The sequence below is a fragment of the Gymnoscopelus braueri genome (assembly GCF_963280865.1).
Source record: "Gymnoscopelus braueri genome assembly, chromosome: 12".
Classification (NCBI taxonomy): Eukaryota; Metazoa; Chordata; class Actinopteri; order Myctophiformes; family Myctophidae; genus Gymnoscopelus; species Gymnoscopelus braueri.
Genome location: NC_137614.1, coordinates 19,021,625 through 19,044,487, shown reverse-complemented (window position 1 = coordinate 19,044,487; position 22,863 = coordinate 19,021,625). Strand labels below are relative to the sequence as shown.

Genomic DNA, 22,863 nt, shown 5'->3' with positions numbered 1-22,863 from the left:
CTGCCTGCAATGTTGCTACACCCAGCTATATTAGTCATCCATGTGACAATAAACACCTCAAACTCTTGAAGATGTGAATATAACCCTAAATTATACACATATGCATATCAAACAACAAACGAAAAACGACAACAATTTTCCCCTTGATGACAGATTTGTCCGATTGACTGTGATAGTAAAATCACATTATAAAATTAGAACTTATTTTTAGACACACATGTTTTGTGGTTACAGGGTACACTGTGCAGAGATGCATGAGCAGAAAAGCAGGCAGCACCATAAAAGTAGGTGTTGTCATTGACATGGCTGTGGTTGTATTTAAGTCATGAGGCTGCCTGGAAGTCTGATTAAACTGTGCTGGCTAGCAAGTACGCCCTCCCATGGCTATGTGTCCGAGCCCAGCTGAATGAGTCAGAGGGAGGAAGATGTGTGCTCCGAAACAGTGCATAATGTAGAAAAATACCAAGTGTGTATGACTGCAGTCATTTAGTCAATTTGCAAGGGATAAGCACCACGGTCAGAGAGAAATGCTTAAGGTGCAAGGTGTGCGTTCACACGCTCGTGTGCGTGTGTGTTTGTGTGTGTGTGTGTGTGCGCGCGCATGCGAGTGAGGGAGAGAGAGAGAGTGAGTGAGAGAGAGAGAGAGAAACATACAAACAGGTGTATTCATCATGGGGAGTGTGTGTAAGTTTGTGCGTGCGTGCGTGCGTGCGTGTAGACGCATGTGTACAGTATACACACCTTTTGTACATGAATTGTGTGTGGGCGACGCGTAATTAGTCGTTTGCCTGTTTCTTTTCCCCCTCAGGTTCAAGGAGAGGAAGAGGAGAAGCGGTTCAAGGAGGGTGAAGCACGCTATCTCCAGAACAAGGCCAACAGAGTGGCAGCTAAGGATGTTGAGCTCGCTGCTCAGCGGCATTGTTGAAGGCCTCCGACTGCAGTGAAACTATCCCACACAGCAAATGTCTTGTCTCCCGTCCCCCCCATCAGCACACTTCTTGAACCATAGAACCGTAGCCTAACGCGTTCATGTAACATCTGACCATAGTGCTGAAATGGGTACAATCAGGAATGACTCATTCAGTATTAGGCATACTGTATAAGCATCGCTGATGGGGAATGCAAACTAGTGTATATCTACCCATAGTAACCGTACGCTTTCAGTCTGATGCATACCTAGGCCGGTAAGAATTTACTTCTTCCGATCTCTCTCTTGCACCATAATATATAATTACGGGTATCTCTAACTTTATGTACGGCAGCCTATTTCTAGAATGTATGATCAAGGTTCCATCTGGTACTTGTGACATGTCATTACTGATAACAAGTGATGTAATAAAGCTGCTGTGCTGATGTAAGAAATATGAAATGGTTCATGTCATTAATTCTGATGAGACATGTCAAGTGTAAGAAAATATTTTAATTTATGTCCTGCACCACCTAGTGAAGATGTGCATGCTTTTGTTTATTTGTCTATGTTCATTTTGCTTTGTTTAGTGGTCAAAGTCCTTTTATGTATTGACCATGGTTTGCCCTGAACACAGTCATACTTTTAGATTTGTGCCTACAAAATTATTGTCATGAGGTAAAAAATAATCCCATTGAAAGATATTTCCATATTTCCTTTACCCTCTCCCCCAAGCCTCCAGAATGGTTCTTGACCTACTGTAGATGGTCAGGGTTTTGGTATGTTGTACAGGTAAGGTTTTGTACACAGATGACACTCTTATGGGCTTGTTTTTAAACAAAACGTGGTCTAATAACTTCCCTGTGGATCTCTTTCATGATGTCATATTGATGACACCAGTCTTGCCCAGATGAGGGGTGGCGGGCCAGTGGATCTGAGATAATGAATTCACAAAATGTGAAACATATTCACACACAAAACTTTATTCCCAATAGGCCTGTGTGAAAAGCATTACCTCCTTGTCCAACTGGCAGTGTGTACAAGACAATTGGTGATGATCGGTTCAGTTGTTTACGATATTAGACACAGACAGGAGCACTCTTCTAGACAGCTCACTCCCTAGGTGCCACACCATAAAAAGAGATGGAGCAGGGGAGAGGAAGAGGAAGAGAAAGTGAAGAATGGCAGGGAAGAAGAAAAACAGAAACACATAGACAGTAGTTGTTTACATCTTGCTGGTTATCATCATTATGCGCTATTGTCTCCATAGGTAAAATAATGTAGTCTGTAGCCAAATAGCCAAAACCCACAAGAATCTGAAATACTGTTTCTACACTTAAGTTTCAGTAATGGGCTCCTACTGTAAGAGTGTTCTGCATTTATATAATAGAGTAGATATCTTTATTTTATCCAGAAGTTATTTTTATTTAATGAATGATGGTCTGAGTAAATGGAAGACAATGAATAAGTGATAAGCGAGTCAAAGGCGTTTTTCAGAGCCATGTCTGCTTGTTTTCCGACGATGTCATTGCATTGAACATGCCTTGGCAGAGGGTCTTTTCAGCACTGTCTTTCACAGAGAGAATCGGAGGGGGGGGCTTGAGGGCTCTGACTCAACTTGCAACATCTCTCCCACGCCCTCCCTCCCTTCCATCCTCTCTCTCTCTTCCTCCTTTCCTCCTGCATTCTGTCGTCTCTCTTCACTCTCAACTCATCTGTCGTCACTCTCTGTCCATCTTCAGTTTCTTGCCATGTCACTTTCTTGTTTTGTCACAGTCACTAACTACCTGTTTGTCCGGCTCCCTCTGTTCTCAATGATTCTCTCTCCTCACTTGTTTCTCTTTTTGTGAATGAAATTGAAAAATTCTCACAGAAGCCTGATGTTTTTATCTGTGCTTTAGTATGAGTCTGTGGACCTGCATATGACGTGTGTGTGTGTGTGTGTGTGTGTGTGTGTGTGTGTGTGTGTGTGTGCGTGTGCGTGTGCGTGTGCGTGTGCGTGCGTGCGTGCGTGCGTGCGTGCATTTAAGTGAGTGAATGGATCCATACAAGACAGCTGACAACCAACCTTTCCCCAGAGATGAGGTTACAGATGGGCAGTCAGTTAGGAATCAATAAATGGCCATACCAGAACCTGAGAGACTGTGGTTGCTAAGTTAAAGGGGTGTGATATGTTTTGTTAAAAAAAGGTTTTGTTTAAAGGTTAAAGCTATATTCTGATGTAACCATTGCTATAGAATGTTTGTTCAGCAACAGGGATCTCCCCATCTCCAGTTTTTTTGTATTTCAGGTTGGGATACACATTTTATCCAATCAGGAGAGAGACCTCATAATTATAGGATACAGGATAAACAAGTGAAATTGGAAGTGATGAAACAAAAAAACTGGAACTGGAACACTATACAATTGAATGTGATAAATGATCTTGTGGCGTTCTCTCTCCTGATTGGATAAAATTGTTATCCAACCTAAAAGTGTACATTTTCACCCCAACAAAAACTAAAGAGCACTACTAAATTATTCTGATTCTTATTCTTATTCTTATTATGAGTTATGAGTCTGGTTGGCCAGGTGAAGGTAAGCTGCAGTCTATGCAACAGATGGTGAGGGCAAATCACAAATGTTAAACCTTTAACTAACAGCCAAGTAAAGGCAAAAGACGGGTATTTATGTGGAAACTGAAAGCCTAAGTCTAAACCAAAGCAAATGTTCTTTCCTCTGAATCCGTAACACCCACTACTGTTTTTTCCTTCAACGGACAGCACTAGATTTATCATTGGCTTTTGAAGGTTATTGTTTATCCTTCAGTCCCCCTGGCAGCACAATATGTGTGCTTTTCATTTTCCCCATTGAAAATAAAGTGAGTCCCGAGTGGCACCATTGGGGGCTGTGTCTATTTTTATCCCCAGCAATGACCAGGCCTCTAGTGGGAGAAAGACGACAGGACGTAAGAAGGAAGGAGGACATGGAATCTTTCTTTGATGGACAAACAACACTTGTGGGAAATGAGCTTATTTAAAAAACTAATATGCGTATCTTTCCTGTGGATCTCTGACGTCCTGTTGATGACATCATTTTGATAACATCAGCATTTCCCAAATGGAGGGACAGCATTTTAATGTGAGATTATGAATTCACGAAATGTCAAATATATTTGGGGATTGACTTCCTTGGCCTACTGGCAGTGTGCACTACATTCTGTAGTGGTTTGTGAGAATAGCTGCATGGATGGACACACACACATTTTGGGGACATACAGACAAACACTCTTCTAGACAGCTTGAGCTACCATGCCATAAAAATCCCTAATGTACAACGTCAGCACAAGCCATGCCTGACTGCCCCTGCACAGGAAAATCCAGAGTGTTAATTTAACCCTTATGGGTCCAATTTACACTTTTGAGATAAATATACACTGGATTTTTATTGTGGGTGGACTATAGGAGTACTGCTTTCTGGACATTCACAGCACAGTTGCTTAAAGTCTTTGACCAGTTGAGCTGCTTGTTGCTATAGTAGTTTCTAGACATTATGGTAACCATGGTTACTTATGTCAAAGAATAGAATTGGAAAATAGAAGACATTCACAAATAGATTTCTCCCAACACGAGAGCTCAAATTAGTTTTATAAATTAGTGTTGGCCTTGTAGACTTAAGTCCTGATTTGTATTTACTAGTGCTGTATCTTTTTTAAAAATCCCTTTTGTTTATGAAGGGAGGAGGTCTGCATTGAATGGAAAGATTTGCGATGCCTAGTGTCTCCAGGAATTGCTCCTTAGCTCTTAACGGTTTTCTCATTTTTGATAACGATTTCCTCTAAGCTACAGTGTATCATCTCATCTGCATGAATCCATGGTAATTGGAAACCTTAGCTGAGTCTTCATACTACGGTGTATCATCTGCATGCCAATCACTGCTGAATCCCATCAGTCTAGTCAACATTTCATTCATATGCCCATACGCTCCATTATTGCTGAAAATGAGCAAATCAAGAGTTATTATGCTGACCAACAGCCTACCACCTATCCACTGATAAACACTAGATAACTCTAATGAAACAATCAGTGCCCTGTCAATCTGGATACGAGAGTTTTCTAAATGCATAAATTGGGATTAAACAAATGCAAACCCCTCATTTCATTTCTCTCATGGCTTTGAGATATGAATTAGAGAGATGCTTGGAGCTTGCCGCCTGCTCACCATTGTAACCCAATTCGGAGCCACTGACAAGACTGTTTAGAAGATGAATGATCCTTGAGGGTAGGAGGAAAGCCATTAGGCCCTCTGAAGGGGGGATGAATGGCCCAGCGAGGCGGCGGGACACAGCTCTGCTTTCATTACTAAGTGACTTGCGTTGCATTTGTGGCTTGTTGTGGACCCTTGTCAGTCATTTTCTGATGGTAGAAGAAGGCTACATTTCTAGGCAGGAGATACGACAGCACAGAAACATAAACATTCAGTTTCTGTATTTATAAACACAGACTATATATGTAGACTATAACTATATACCACCACATTCAGACAGAGAGCAGATTAAGTGACTCATGTGAACAAATGCATTAAATAAAACACAGCAGCTATGCCACCTCCTCTAATACCTCCACAAATCTCAAGTTACCTTTTGCCAAAATATTGACTACTCATCGCTTCTCCACGGCTCAAAACACAACTCAATATGTCTGTGTGGAAGCAGTCTTATCATTTTGCCTCTGTTCACTGGAACTCCCACGTTTTAGTTGTTCAGACGTTTTAGTCCCACATTCGCTCCTCTTCTGTTATCTGGGCTTGGGGCCAACAGGGCTTTCCGTACAGAAAAGTGGGTGATGTACAGTATACCATGCTTTGTCTGGCCTGGAAACACCCTATTCTACACCACAGGGGACTCTGCTGGCAGCTGTAGTAAACGAGACTGTCACCGACTAGGAGCCCCCCTGGGCACAGTGGAGCACAAAGGCTTGTCTGCCCCTAGCAAGGTGACGATCCTTCCAGGAGAGAGGAAAATAGAGGCTTAAAACTAAAAGCAGGACATTCAAACTTGTGAGCATGTTTAAGAAGAGAGGTGTGTGTGTGTGTGTGTGTGTGTGTGTGTGTGTGTGTGTGTGTGTGTGTGTGTGTGTGTGTGTGTGTGTGTGTGTGTGTGTGTGTGTGTGTGTGTGTGTGTGTGCGTGTGTGTGTGTGTGCGTGCGCGCGCGCGCGCGCCCTACCAGAGGAGCCAGTGGGCGGGTATGCCTTCTGCTGCGCTTTACTTCCAGGTCACCTGCCACCGCACAGGTTTTCACTAACTTGAATCTTTTGAGAGCTGCAACATAATGATAAATAAAATGTGTTTGTTTTGTCCTTTGTTTCACCAGTATAAACTGGGGAATTGAATTGCTCTAATCCCCCCCCCCTCTTGCCCACACACACACTAGCCAAAGGCCTGAGAAAACAGTATGGTCTTTAAGCCTGCTTTTAAAAGATGACAGTTGTGGCAGATCTCAGGTCATCAGGCATTTGTTCCAGAGAGGACCATAGTGACTAAAGTTAAACACACCTTTACCAGATTTAGACCGAATTCTAAGTACAGTTATGTGACCAGTGTCTGATGATCAGAGAGGTCTGATTGGTTTATAGGCAATCTAAGCAGTAATAAGTCATTCAGAGCAGAGCTAAACCATTGAAAGCCTAGTAGTAACTTTAATTATGCAAAGCGCCTGTTGTTGGACCCCAGTAAGTATGTTGAAAGGATTTCTTATGTTCTTCCTGGTTGAGTGGCATGGTGCGCCAACATCCCCTCCTGTTGGCTCCAACTATTGTCGACAGAAGGAACTACAGGTGTCTCCAAACGAAGGCCTCATGCACACCTGCGTGTCATCCACTTAATATTTAGAACAGAAAGCGAGATTTGTTTCCAGAGTCTGGTTTGAAAAATTGTCAGCAGTTAGCCTAAGTTCTGAATGGGTTAGATAGGCTACCCATTACCCAACAATACATATCAGGGAAAATGCATATGAGGGAAAAGCTTCAGAGGAGTAAGGTGTGCCAAACATGAGTCACGACCATTGACCAGAAGGGAAAGTGTCAGTGTCCATGATGTGAGTGCTGCATTAATACTTATTCGTGATATATAACCAGCGTCAAGGTGGCCTAAAATGTAAATTGCCCATCTAAAGGTGAAAATATTGTATTTCATCTGATGCTCTCATATCTAAAACGATGTGTTTATCTCCTGTTCTCAGGAAACATCCTGTTTTTCAGGACATCAGGGTAGTTTAATGAGTATGTTTGCAGGTTCAGAACCTTAAACTATTTGGATAATTCTGGTGACTATACAGCAACTAATTATGTACTAGCCTACTCTTGAGGAAAATACTCCTCCTTAATTGATTTAGTTGAGCTAGGCATATGCCAACATAATAGGCCTGCTGCTGGTATGCCTAGTGCCAGGCAGGCTACTTGCTATGGATGAGAAAGCTAGCATTTAACATGCATGCTCAGCATCCATCCATCTTTATAAAAAAAAGGGTGTTGTCTTGAGATGACGTGACTGGATCCTTAATGGTAACTACTACAATCACGTGTCACTCTCGCTGTGTGTGGGCTTATTAGTTTTCTTGCTGGGTACATAAGCCCCAAGGGACATCAGCCTCTCTTGCAGAATCACTGAGGAAGAAGTCTTGGTTGGTTGGGACTTGGGAGTTACATAAGGAGATGAATAATGTCAATGAAAGGGGGGGCATTTAAAGTAGCATGAATAACACGAGAAAACGTGACCACAGAATTATCGCAATTGATAAATATGAAAGAACATTGGGCGTTCTAGAGAGACTATAGGGGTCCGCAGCGTCCGCTGTGGTTTCACTGAATTAACATTATCTATCTATCTGTTCAGTGCTATTTGGAGACTGTCGCTCAAAATTGCTGCACGTAGGCCTACAGCATTATTCATGAGCTGGTCCGTTTATACATTATACATACTTTACATTTACGGCATAACATGATCATAGGCCAGTTTAATTAACTTGGTAAAATATGTGTATTTTATCGAGTCTGACTTTTACTTTCGTATCTACGATAGTCTTGGCTAGCAGCCCCCACTGCGTCCTGCACTTTCACCAGTAAAGCCCTAGCCCCATCACGAACCTCTCACTCCGCTATAGCTGTATAGCGGAGTGAGAGGATCGTAATGGGTAAAGCCCGTACTTCTTCATACAAAAAAAATATATAAGGTGCTTACCCTGTTGCCCCAAATGTTAACTCACGCTTCGGAGTCTTTGTGCAATGTATTAGTCCATAATATTTTAATAGATATGTGTTTTAATCCCGTCTGTGGCCGAACGCCATCCCCCCCTTCGTTTACTTCCTGTTTACATTGAGTGTAATTCCAGTTTTCACTGGATGCGCCCCGTCACTACCGCCCATTGCGCTACAGAGAACTTCCGACAGAATCAGACACAGACGGGATTAAAACACTTCTTTATTGAACAATATGGACTAATACATTGCACAAAGACTCCGAAGCGTGAGTTAACATTTGGGGCAACAGAGTAAGCACCTTGTATATTTTTTACATGTACGGAGAAGTACGGGCTTTACTGGTGAAAGTGTAGGACGCACTGGGGGTGCTAGCCAAGACCATCGTAGATGAAAAATGAAAAATGTCAATCGATAAAATACATGATAGTTTTGATCCAAGGCTAGGTCGGTATAACATGTATCAGGACAATTTGAAGTTCCAGTGTTTTTTTAAATAATGCAAATAAGTAGAAACTAGGAACATTTTCGCAATACCAAACGAAGACTTCGTTTGAACGATTCCTCACTGCAGTAACAGTTAACTCCCACCACCAGAGAAACAAGTGGGCATGAGGAGCGTCTTCCAGTGGATGAGCACGAGTCAGAGTGAGGATGCGTGCACGCGCAGCGCAGTCATGCCCCCCTCATTCGTCGCTGTCGCTCCGATCAGCCTCCGGCTCGGAAAATCCCGAAATCCCGCTCTAAAACTAATTTGATGGACGCTTTATTTATCTCTTTGTCGATTTCTTGCGACGTGGCGGTTTTTTTTTTATGGATGAAAGTGAAAGATTTACCCGAGCGCATCGAAATTAGCCACGCTTTACCCCAACGAGACAAAGAGGAGATGGAAGTACCGCTCCAGCTGTGGTGATGATGTGGTGGTGGTGTTCCAGGTCACTCCATTATGGTGATGTTTACGACGCTCGCAAGTAACAACGCTATTCACTTTCGGAATGCACTGACTGGAGGAAGTGACTTTTGGGGACCACAACCGATGTGACGCACCGCAAATCAAATATATGTATTATATTTGGGAACAACAGAGCCACAATAACCAGATAGATTCGCACGTCTTTTTGAAAGGTAAGGACTCGTTCAATTATTCAACAACCATTAAAGCCTGTTCTGAGTAAAGCGGTTAAAAAATAAAATAAGAAATAACGTTTGGTTTCACCCCACACGGGTGATGAAAACCCACGGTATGTGTGTTGTCTATTTTTTCAAAACAAAAGTGTTTTTTTAAGTGACAGTCGTTGGGAATGAATAATGCACATGATGTCAACCTGTCACGCACATTCCACACAATTGGATGATTAGCCTACAGTGATGATGAATACATAGGCTACTTGAGCAAAAATGTATTAAAATATCCATGACACACTGAACTTACTCTAGGCTAATAGCCTACTCTAAGGAATTATCAATCGTAAAATCAGCTGATGTGATCTTTATTAGGCCTTTATAGAGACGACAGACGGGCAACGGTTTCCGCTTCATGGGCAAAGTGTAGCTAAAATATGAATTTGTAGACATAAATAGCTGTTGGTTGCCAAGCTACTACCATTTCAGAGATGTAAATATACAACTAATTGAGTGGATTTGAGTTGAGTTTGAACGGTTGTCTCTAGGCTATATAAGTAATTGAGACATTTTAACATTTATTAATATTGTTTTCATTTGGAAAATATTAGAGGACCTTCATGTGCAGTCAAATCATTCTGGACTTTGACATGAGTATGTTAGACTCTAACATATCCTGAACCTCAGCCTCAGAACCAGGCCTGGTGGCCCAACTGTTACCTAATTGCTGTATAAGCTATGCATTGCAAGCGTTGCCATTGGGGCTGTATGTAAGCAAGCAGCACATAATGAGGTAACATTTGGGTCAACCGTTTTGTAACGTGAACAAAGTAAGTTAGTTGCTGAATATTCATTTGTGAGTTAGCCTATTTACAGTATTTAGGCAGCTCATCCCTGTGTACTGTAATACAGTAAATACTCATCCCTTATCTCATAATTCAAGTCACCAATTATTCTAGAGTTTAATAAAAGAGTGCAGATTATGTTAATTGTGAACTATAGCTTTCAGTGTTACTTTAGGTGTGCCAGTGTCATAGAATGACCAGTAAAGATTGTTTTTACAGATGTATAACAGTAGCACTCGGTAGTCATTGATCTGATAGTACTTTATCGATGTGTCCATTTGATACATGACACCAAGCTTGTTATCTTACACTGGAGAGTGAGTAGTTGTTTGTATTTTGAGGAGATTATACTGTACATAACAGACAAAGTTGCATGTTAATGACTACATTCCATCCACAGAGAGCAATTAAGATTAGATAAATTGAGATAAATAACATAGTGTATCAATAGTTATTGATACCCATGAGAAATTCGGTAGATCAAAATGTTTCCCAGAGTCAAATACACACTTTAAATGGTCATGGATATAGTGTGACATTTTGGCTGTCATGTTTGGTTCAATTATACAGTTTTGACCTTGTGAACCATAGTCAAGTTTGAGGTCTTCAAGCTGAGTTGCACTTGCAGTTATTAAGTTGATAGGTCAACTTTATTTTGGCAGAGTTTAACACACTCTGACAAAATCCCCTGAGCACAAAAAGTGGCCTCTGGCATGTGCCATGGCATATGCCATTTTGCCGTGGCATAGGGGGTTCTGAACAACCCCCTATCCGATGGACTCGACACCGGGCATGACACTCCCTCTGGAAGGGCACCGGCATACTCGGAAACTGTGCAAGTCGGTAACAAGGCGAGTTGGAAACGCATGCCCCACCCGGTTATGCATTTCCCGTTGTACGCGTTGTCAGAGTACACGTAGCATCCGTCTGTCTGTCTGTGTCTCTTTTATGCCCATATATGGTGCCCGTATCAAGCATGCACAAAATGTATGAGTCAGGCCAGTCTATGATGGATTTGCAGTTCTATTGATATTTTTTGGAGATCCACTGATCCGACCAACTTCGCCCCTTGGCCCATCGTGCCTTTGTGTGGCACAGCGTGTTTGAAGTCGTTGGCATGCCCATATATGGGACCAGCAGTCGGATTGGCGGTTCTGGACAACCGGATCTCCATATATGCCTATATATGGATGTGCAGGCCGGTTCTTGACAACCGCAGTCCTTAACTTTTCATTAGCTGTGCCCCAGACGTTAGATATGTATCTAATCATCTACTGTGACACTAGAGGCCTATAACCTCTAATATCTAAATGTGATATATATAGTGTATATAGTATATATAGTAGGCAGGAGATACTCAGTCCATGGATGGGAGAGCAGATGGTGCTGGCACTGCTGATTGGGGGAACAATGTGAGGCACTAATTCCTCTGGTTGATGTAATCTGTTATGAAAGACACGCTGTTCATTGAGTTGGATACTAATAAATCATAGTTATGGATGCTCTGGGTCTGGGAAATCTATTGTCAATCTGTTATCTATTACCAGTAATATGGTTATTATGGATGCACAGGTATGATTTCGTTTCTGAGTCCGATACTGATTATTTCTCATCCATCAGCTGATGCAGATACAGACTGTTACAGGAATTGTAGCCTATATACAGGCACACAATTGGTTAAACTTTTCAGACATGTGTGTCTTGAGATAGGCCTAATCATTTAGTATAATTAGTTTAGGGGAGATAGACATACAGCATGTCACGACTTGGTTTAATACCATAAAACAAGTGTTGCTTCCAAAAAACATGGGTCATAAACGATCGGGTTCAGACATTGGCCATAAATATCGACTGTGCTATTTAAAGCACAAATCAGCTGATACCAATTGTCTTCCGATTGGTGCATCCCTAGGGGTTATACTGTAGATAATAATACTATGGCAGTGTGTGTGTTGAGGATCTTTATGGCATGACTGTAGGCAGAGCCGTTTAAGACAGGGTTTGTATGTTTGTACGTATCTACATGCATGATGTCATTAACAGAAACCTAAAGGTAGGGTAAGTGATTTTTTTGGTTAAAAGGTTAAAGCACTATTCTGATAGTAATCATTGTTATAGAGTGTTTGTTCAGTAACAGAGGCCTATACCCATCTCATTATAGTGTTCCAGTTCCAATTTTGTCTGCTCATTTCTTGCGATCAATTTCACTTGTTTATTTATGTACGAGTTATCTCTTCTGATTGGATAAAATAGGTATCCCGACCTGAAAATGCATTTTCTGCTTACTAAAGAGCTGGAGAGACAGGGAGACTCCTGTTACTGAACAAACATTCTATATCAATGATTATTATCAGAATATAGAGATATTTATTTAATACTAATAATAATAATCAGCCTTAGTGTAAAGGCAAATTATACACGTCAAGTGTCACTACATCTGTCGTTCGATAAAAGTGATGTCAAAAGGACACAATTCTGTCTCAGAAGATCTCAGACTGTGTCACACCCTGTAAGATTATTGGTTGGTATGACCAAGTGGATTCCATTGCAGTCCATTGCCATGGAAATGAGTATTCCCTTCTTCACAAAGTTTGTCAAAGTGTGATGGTGAGGTAGTTGCCATTGCCGTTTTTGTCAACATAAACAGATGTCACTTAGCTCAGTATAGGGCTCAAGCACAGATTTTATGTGGCACTAAACATGAATTATCATTAACTTGCCAGTGAAAAGTCATACACCACGAAAGAGCATTAAATGAACAATTCGTTTTGTCAGACTAAAAACATCCCTGTCTACCAAAACAAACAGAGAAAACACCAAAATACAGCGAGAGGGCAGTGTGTTTCTGCAGGTAAACACCACCACACTACTCCAGTGGCGTCTGACTGCTTGTATAGAGGGAAATGATAGGTACAAAATGTATGTTGTTTTGTCATGTAAACACAGGGCAAAGTTACATGCCTTCAAGTTGATGTGTCGAGATATCCCAGATATCTCTTGGGCATGAATGAGGAGACATTACAGGAGGAACATTCTGACCAGCAACGGCCACAACGGGTGGTCCACCTCTTGTTTCCATTTGATGTTCCGGTGAGCGGAGCGTTTTGCTTCCCCGTTTCCTTCATCGCATCATTAATGCTGCTCCTGTAGATGCTCGCTTGCTCTCACTTTGCGCACGAGCAGATCTGTTTCCTCGGCAGAAAATCGTTCGCATCTCCTCCAACTTGCTGAATCCATCATTGAACTAACAACGTGCCATGATGCAGGGGCATATAGCTACTCTGATTGGCCCAAAACACACGCATGACCAATTCAGAGATTAAATACAACCCATTTGCACCTTGGGCTTTAGTTTGCGACCAGATCGTTAATTTCCCAAATCATGATTCAATATAGAGATGTCGAATAAAACGTCTGAAAGCAGGGTAAATGTCATGAAGTCAACATTAGAGGCTTTTATCCTTAGACAAACTATCAATACTTATCTGCATCCACGCAACACATCCCCAAATTGTAGACAAAGTTTTAAGATTTGTCCTGTTTGGAAAACTAGGTCAACAATTAAGCTCCGCAGCACTGCTGAGAGAAACACACACACACACACACACACACACACACACACACACACACACACACACACACACACACACACACACACACACACACACACACACACACACACACACACACACACACACACACACAGAGAGAGAGAGCGAGAGAGCAAAAGAGAGAGAGAGAGAGAGAGAGAAAGACAGACAAATAAATCAAGAATGAAAATAAAACATTGCGATCAGTTCCTACTTGCCATCAGACCCATGGTGTCTAACAGGTGGGCTGTGGCTGTGGGACTTCATCGGTGGTAATTTCAAATAAGATTACACCCTTTTGTTTTAATTGATGCAATGCAAGAACAATGGCTTCTATTTCAGTGTGCTAATTTTCCAGAAAGACTCTGTTATATATAGGAGTAGCGAGGAGGGTCGGTCCCTGAACGACCATCAGAGACAGACCGTCCTCGCTACTCCTACTTGTCTGTGAGCACTCATCCTGGGCATAGAAGTGGAACTGTGGTATAATGTCCTTAAAGGATGACTTCACCCATTTTCTTGCCCCTTTTTTTCAAACAAGATTTCATTTTTATTAACGCGAGAACTATGTCTTCCATTATAGCATGCAAAATGTCCAGGAATAGAAAGCCTGCAGTTTCTATTAGCTTGGATTCCCCACCAATGATGTCACTGGTAGTTCCAGTTTCTGAACTGTCCCTCCTCTGAGATACAGACCAAGTAGATTTTTTTCTTACCATATTAAAATGAACATTAGTGAGGACCAGGGGCGCTGGAATGGAAAATGACATGGGGGGACATCTTGGGGCGCATGCACTCGCGCTGAGCGCCGTGTGTATGCGGTCCGTGAAAATGTACGTTTTTTTCGGGTGGGTTTGTTAATTTTTGGTTTTTTTAAAAACTTTATTTTGGTTAATTCGGTACAATTCTTTTTTCAACTGGACTGAATTGTGGGGGGAAACAGTGTCTTTTAATAAAACAGGCGCCGGCCCCACTGGTGAGGACCAATTATATGAAGATAGGTTGAAAATGGGTGAAGCCGTCCTTTAACTAATGATGTATTACACTTGGTTAAGTCATAGTTACTTTACCATTAGTTAATGGTGAGGACCAGGGCAGGAATTAACGATTTCATGAGTTTGTGATAAATTATGATGAATTAATGTAGGAGTTAATTAAGTGTTAATTACATGTATGAATTTTCTCCCTCAAGTAAAGTGTTTTGGTGACGCTATGGCTTTTCCTCTGGCCAAACTTTATTCTTGTGTACATGGTATCTCAAAATCTATTGTATAGATGGCCATTAAACTTGCGTAGATTAACTTTTAACTGTTTCAGTGACCCGATGACCTATCCTCTCATGCCACCCTCAGACCAAAAAAATCTACTTTTCGAACAAGGGGCCCTATTTTCCACGACCGTGTGCTAAAACTAATATTAGCGTCTTGCGACGGCGTTGTTGTATCTTCATAATGCAGCTGCCAACAGTAGCCCTGAAACATGACTGTCATACCATGACAGTCATGGAGCCCAGAGTTCCTGGTTTTCGATTTTTTTGACATTGACAACTCTCACATGTACATAAACGTTCAGGTTTCAAATATAAAGTGCTTACCCAAGTGCCACGGATGTTACAAGGCGATCCGCAATAAGTACCCGTATCTCCCTTATTGTTCAATAAAAAGCATTTTTAATCCGAGCGACAGAGATATTTTCCTTGTTAGTCGCCATCTTTTTTCCATTTCCCCCAACCGCACAACAGTGGCCTCTATCGGTTGTCGCGTGCATGACCAAAGGTCTTGTAGTGCAGAACATTTCAGAGTGCAATACGCCACCCAACCGATATAGGGCGGCGCTGTGGCACAGTATATAGTAAGTTGAGATCATCATTTGGGGGAAATGCAGAAAAAGAAGGAAAACAAACATGTCCGTCGCATTAAAATGCTTTTTATTGAACAATACGGGTGATACCGGACCGGTACTTATCGCGGTACGGATCGCCTTGTAACATCCGTGGCACGTGGGTAAGCACCTCTTCAACAGCTTCAAGTGAGTCATAGAATTGATTTTACAATACCGTTGCTCATCTTTAAGTCACTCAGTGGTTTAGGGCCAGGATACATGACAGACTTGCTTTTAAATTATGAACACTCAAGAAGTCTCAGGTGACAGGTCATCTGGGACTGGTCTTCTGTTACCCGAGTTAGAACAAAACATGGTGAGATAGTGTTTAGTTATGCCTCATATAGTTCTAGACTATATGACTTATTTGAACAAACGTAATCAACAATTGTTTCTTCTGATGCAAAATGATGACCATTATGTCTGCTATGGCTCTATTTGAATCATTTGATTAATTTATGTCCCCCTGCCGTGTGTGCATGCGTGCAATCACAAAATGCTTAAACGCATGCATGCACACGCACGCACGCACGCACGCATACGCACACACACACACACACACACACACACGCACACACACGCACACGCACGCACACGCACACACACACACACACACACACACACACACACACACACACACACACACACACACTGTGGCTGACAATCATCTGTAGCTTTTGCAGTGTGCCCTGTGCCATTGCTGGTAATTGGCCATTAGTGGGGTCCGATCTCCTGACTGTAATCAGCTGCAGAGATCATCAGACAGGGAGGTGTTTAGCTGTTCACCCTGAGCAAATCAGAGATCTGCAACTTGTATCAGATTGATGGCAGGAGATGTAGTACAGCATTGAACATTTACTTGTATGTTTTCCCTTCTGTTCTGTAGTAAATGTGTGCATGCAACAGAAATTAGCTCCAATCTGCTATTTGAAAAATACTGGCCAATTTACATGATGTAGATAGATAAGGTAGACAATCAGACAGTTGCCTATTAATTGATAAGGAGACATATCAATATGGTAGATGGATAGGCAGACAGACATTCAGATTTGTCATCCAGTTTGACCTTTGTTTTAGGGGGTTTGTCATTTACTTGTCCGAAGACTTCACAGATTAATTTGTGATTAGGTCACCCATTCAAATCCCTGGACCAGTGAGGAAAATGTGGTTGCGGAAAATAAATGAAAAACGCTCTTATCTCTTTAACAACTGCTTCCGGAACTGCTAACCACTGATTAGCCTACCCAAGTAAAAGTGCTCAGTAGCCACCAGTAGAAGACTGTGGCTGTACCAGCCAGGCATTGCCAACAAGTTGTGAACATTTAACTGTGGTTGAGTTTTGTTTTTGTCAACAGTTACTGGAGTGTAAAAACACTGAGGCCAACCGGGTGCTCAAAGGAGATACAGTAGTCTGAAAAGTATATTGAAGGTGCTTCTAGGATCAGCAGGAATGCAGGCTTAAAAAGAAGAGGCGATTCGAGCACTCCAGTTACTGGAGTGTACTGTACACTCTTTTCAAAAGTTCAACAAATTACACTAGGCTTTTGCAATGCAGCTGACATTGCTGGCAAACACGTTTGTTTATACTATAATTTGTTTATACTATAATCAGACAAACTGATTTGACAGATACTGCATTATGTTCATAACTCAAACATGCATGCTTGCTGTGCCAAGAGTAGAGTAAAAGATTTTACTCATCAGAAGATAATTTGCAAGTGGCAAAATTCCATACCTGAACAAGGAATAGTTTGTAGGATATTCATAGTGAGTTTTTGGCGAAACTTCTCAAGTGATCATGAGAAAGCAAGTGTCAGATTTGGTTGTATTATGTGTTGTATGACAATAGAAGGTCTTGTAGGTTTATCAAACAGGCATGACTGACTGGATCTTAGGGGAAAATTCAGCCCTGTTTAATACCACTAGACATCACTTAGAAAGCTCTTATTGCTTTTTTCCGTAGCATTTTCTTTGCTAGGGCTTAACTTCATCTCTTTAGTTTACACCTTGTCTTCCTGAGCTCGGCTCTTCCTGCATTACCAAGACAAATGAGACAAGCAGTCCCATTCAGCTTGCGTAGATACATTGTCTTGTCATTCTGGAACATGTTATTATAGCATTCAGCACCACAGCAGCAGACTTTTCTCTCACATGGCACCCAGCCAGAGAGCACTTGTATATATAATGATCCTATCCAAAAGTGTCCAATTGTGTTTGGTCTGCTCATGTGATTCTGTCATACATTTTTATAGAGACACTGACAGATTAGATTAGATTGGATTAGATTAGATCAGAGGGCTGCTGGTGCAATGAAACTCCACCTCATAAAATAATTAAATAATAATATAATAATAATAAAAAAAGTATTGCTATTCTTTTAACCACCTTAACCCTGGCATCCCTATTTTGGGAATGTCATTATAGGCAAAAATCTAAAAATGTTAAAAGAATTTCATAAGTTTCCAAGAAAGCAAAAATAGCAGATCTACAAGCTCACAAGCACGTGTCGCATTGCAATGCGTGAACTTGTAGACTGTTTATTTTCTCTTTTCTTTGTACAACAAAGACAGGTTGAAAGACAGGTCTGTGGAGAAGGGGCCACAAAGAGTAAACAGATCTGTGCTGATTCCCCCACTATAAATGACTTGAGTTTGTGCTGGCAAGCCCTGGGGACAGCGATGCTGATTCCAGCCAGCCAGTCCCTCTATGGTTAGAGAGAAAGTGCCTGTCCATCAAGACTAAAGAGCCTTTTCCCCAGTACAGAGTTCACCTTAAACAAAATGTCACTTTGATTTCACACACTGAAAGGCCATTTGGAATTGTTGCTTTGCGCTGGAACATTTCCCCCCTGTCATTACTTCTTCACCCATGACTTCACCAAAAACACAATTCTCATTTCTCATGATGCTTATTCTCAATAGTACGATCTTTTGGATCGGAAATGGTCTGTTCTATAACTAGGCATCGTGGGAGTACAATGCCATTTTTCAATTTTGGTGGAGCCATGGTATATGGTGGAGACCTAAGTTGTTCCTGTTCCTATATTATTGCATTGAGTTTGTCTAATCATAGAGGCATCAAATAAGATTTTTTATGGTAAATCTGTAATGTTAAGTTTCAAACACCGGTTTCAATGTCACACATTATAAGCACCCTCAGAAAGTGCTGCTGACATTTCGCTTTTTGGATGAGAATGTCTCTGCTGTTAAGGACTAAAATACTTTTTCAGGGAACAATTTACTTTCCAATCTTACCATGGACGCATCTGAGAAAGGTGTTTACACCAGTGAAAATACAGATGGTCACTGTGTCATAACTCGTAACCATATAACCATACCATACAGTATCGGCTAATGCAACAAATTGACTTGCAACACAGAATTAGAGAATATAATACAATTTGATGAGCATGGCTGACCTCAAAATACAAATGGGCCTAGTAGAACACCTTGGAACACCTTGGCAGTAGCATCATCTGCCCCCCCGCCCCCACCCCACCTTTTTCTGTAAATATACCTTTTGCTGCTACTGGAGATTTTGGCATATTGAGGGGGTCACTATAGTGTGCACCTCCAAAACCACTTTCACTTCTTCCCATACACCACAAATGCGAACAGTTGCACCATCTGACATACAAACTCGTATTTCCCCCGCAGCTTCCTCGTGTCCTGACGGCTGCAACCCCACGTCTGACACAGCCCTGGGTAGGCAACCTGGCCAGAGATCTTTTCTAGTAATACAATTGGCATGACTTGACTTTTGGCAAAAGAGCACTGTCTGTAGTTCAAACAAGGTTTCAGCATTTTCTTAGCAACCATAGCTTCAACCAGTGGTTTAGCACTAAACCATCTGTTTAGTGCTAAAAAGAGCACACATAAGTGTACTTGTCTTTGGGTAAAAATGGAGGTATAGAGGGTATGCGCATGCTTAAAGTGAAAGGCACATCGAGTGGCAAAGCGAGTGGCAAAGCAACATGCAAAGTGAGTTTAACATTGTTTAATGTTGTTTAATGCAATCAGATATGACTTTTCTGTTTGGATGCATGGGCTGTCAAGGCCAGAAAGTATTTTTTTGACACTCAGTAGGCATTCCTGCATAACTTCCGGGTTTGATGATGATGTCACACGCATACCCTCTATAGGCAAATGGTACTATTTTACATATCGGCCCATCTAGATTGAGGGCAGAAAGTGCTCTCATAAACAGGAGTTCCTTGTTTGCATGGAACTGGATGTAGACATTACTAGACAACAGTGAAAGTGATGTCTGTAACATTAAGAAATTATAAATGACATTATTCATACTAAAGCAAATAATGAGAATGACATTTTGTGAGTTCAGTATGACTTAACTGTGCCTACAGCAGGATGTACTTTATGACTGATAAACAGATGAGCACTTGATCAGTGAGCAACATGCCTGCCTGTAAGCGGCCAGCTCTATCCTGAAGCTGCCCGTTATCTTGGGTACTTTTACTTATCTCATGTACAAATGCAGAGCAGGGCAGCATTGCCTTCCGTGCCTACTGTATATTGTTCACTAACTGTTGAAAGTAGAATCTAGAAATAAAATGAGACTGCTAATGCACATGCAGCACTTTAGTGCGCTCTGATGCTAATGTTCTTCCTTGATGTGGTTTGATGAGGTAGTGCCTCATGACACTGGCTCACACTCTTGAACGAATCTCAGCCTGGCACACACATAGAGTTATAATATATCTAGAGGACGGACTGCTATTCATTTCAATGAAAGTTGCTCACCAGGGTTTGAAGCACCGGGTTGTTGACTTGACTTGAGTTGACTTGACTTGAGCACCAAGCAGGCGCACTAGGGTTTCCAATGGTAGAAATGTGCACGGTGGCGTTTTAAATGCGGAAGTATTGCAATCCCAGATTTGACCACCAGGCGACGGCAGCTTCACTGTTCTACCATGGTTCAGGGGGCTTGGGCACACACCCCACTGAATGAATCTCATGGAGCAGTAGTATGCATAAACAGGATGAGATAGTGGAATAGCCTGAATATTGCATATGGTGATAACTTTCCTGTCATCAACTCTATTGGACTGGCCTACTGAAGAAATTGCATGAAAGACTAAATCTTAACTCCTATTTCTTGTGTACTCAGCCGTTTATTGTTATTGTCTCCGCCAGGCCGAAAGGCATGGCGAGAGAGTATGTTTTCGCCCCTGTCCGTCCGTCCGTCCGTGTGTCCGTGTGTCCTGTCTGTGTGTTACCACCAAATCTCCGGCACCGTTGGCCCGGTCGTTGCGAAACTGTGCACACACACTCCCTGGATGCCAATTCAGAACCTCTGCCTCAAATTTTTCACATGGGCCTGTTATAGCGCCACCAGGAGGCCGATTTGTGCAAAACCCATTTTTTCCCATTACTCCTACAGTTTTTAACCAAACCTCATGCAAATCGGTACACAGTATCTCTATAGTCATGTGATCAACCCTGATCTGTCCGCTTTCCCATATTCCATCCTCATTGGCTAAGGTTACCATCCAAAGTTTGCAGGATTGGTCCGTTTTCAACAAACTGCCTCAAATCATGAACGCAGCTTGCCATTTCCATAAAATTGCACACGCACATTCCCACTAGGCCGAGGAAGAAATGGCACTTAAAACTTTTCACATCAGCCTCATGGTGGCGCTATAACAGGCCGATTTGCATTTTTAACTATAACTGCACCGATCTGCGTGAAACTTTGCACGCCTACTCTCTAGAGGCCAAGGAAAAACATCTGCACTGCATTTTTCACATCTGCTTTTTACAGCGCCACCAGGAGGCCGACTTATGTCAAATACATTTTTGGATATTAATCCTTTAGATTTTATCCAAACATCACGCAAATCGGTACACAGTATCTCTATAGTCATGTGATCAAGACGCATCTGTCCGATATTTCATATTCCATCCTGATTGGCTAAGGTTGAATTCCAAAGTTTGAACAAAATGTCATCATGAACGTGGCGTGCGATTTCCGTGAAAATTTGCACACACATTCCCACTAGGCCGAGGAAGAAATGCCACCCTTTTCACATTGGCCTATTATAGCGCCACCAGGAGGCCACAATAACTAACCTGACCTGGCGGAGACCTGTGCTCCCAGGAGCACTTTTTCTAGTTGTTATTATTTCTAGACCAAGTTACATTATTCATGACTCTGAACATTAAAATACAGATTTTTTATAAAAAAACACAAGGGGGGTATAATCTGAACTAGAGAGGTATTACTTAATACGGTATTACAAAAATAATTATGAATATACCCTGGGGGTATAAAACAGGCTATGCCATTTTAACCCCGGGTATAGTTTGGCAGGGGGTACAAGATATCTTGGGTTATACCGGGACAGTCATACACACAGGCAGACACACACACACACGCACGCACGCGCGCGCGCACGCACGCACGCACGCACGCACGCACGCACGCACGCACGCACGCACGCACGCACGCACGCACGCACGCACGCACGCACGCACGCACGCACGCACGCACGCACGCACGCACGCACGCACGCACGCACGCACGCACGCACACACACACACACAGAGAGAGACACACACACACACACACACACACACACACACACACACACACACACACACACACACACACACACACACACACACACACACACACACAGAGAGAGACACACACACACACACACACACACACACACACACACACACACACACACACACACACACACACACACACACACACACACACACACACACACACACATACACACACACACACACGCACACAGGTTTTTGTGAATTTATAGATAGATTATAGACTGTGATTTAACAGATTTTGCTAATATTAAATTAACCAACAAATTGTATTAGGGGATTGGACAAACATTGGATATACAGTATTTCTGAGGATTGTTTAATATTTCACGGTACCAAGTATTGTACCAATGCTGAGAGTGGACTTTTTTTTTAACGCAAGTATTGTGACCATGCAAGAATGAATGGTCGGCATTTTGAGAAAATACCACTCATTTGTCTTTTCCAAACCCTCCGCCTCAAGCTGTCGGACAGGACAGGTGCCTGTCGCCTGTCAGCATCCTGGAATAACCCTGTTAACCCTTGTTGCAATTTCTTCTTGTATTTAATTGAAAGCTTTCATAGTCCCTCAGGTGCTGCCTGAGTCACAACCACTCAGAAGGGCTGAACTGTTACCTTCAGCAACAGAGGTCATGTTTTCACTCTTGTTTGTCTGTCTTTTTGTGAACAAATTATTTGTTATTTGATCTTTGCTG

At 42.0% G+C, this 22,863-nt stretch overlaps 2 protein-coding genes across 2 annotated transcripts in view; both read left to right on the top strand.

The window, feature by feature from the left end:
- Positions 1–1,369, top strand: part of acot7 (acyl-CoA thioesterase 7) — a 44,678-nt gene extending 43,309 nt beyond the window's left edge. The window contains exon 8 of the mRNA XM_080443832.1: positions 809–1,369. Coding sequence (XP_080299958.1) covers positions 809–925 — 117 coding nt within the window. The 3' untranslated portion in view covers positions 926–1,369. The remainder of the gene's footprint in view (positions 1–808) is intronic.
- A 7,430-nt stretch (positions 1,370–8,799) lies between these two features.
- Positions 8,800–22,863, top strand: part of gpr153 (G protein-coupled receptor 153) — a 48,119-nt gene continuing 34,055 nt past the window's right edge. Inside the window, exon 1 of the mRNA XM_080445314.1 lies at positions 8,800–9,265. The gene's annotated coding sequence lies outside the window, so the exon portion shown is untranslated. The remainder of the gene's footprint in view (positions 9,266–22,863) is intronic.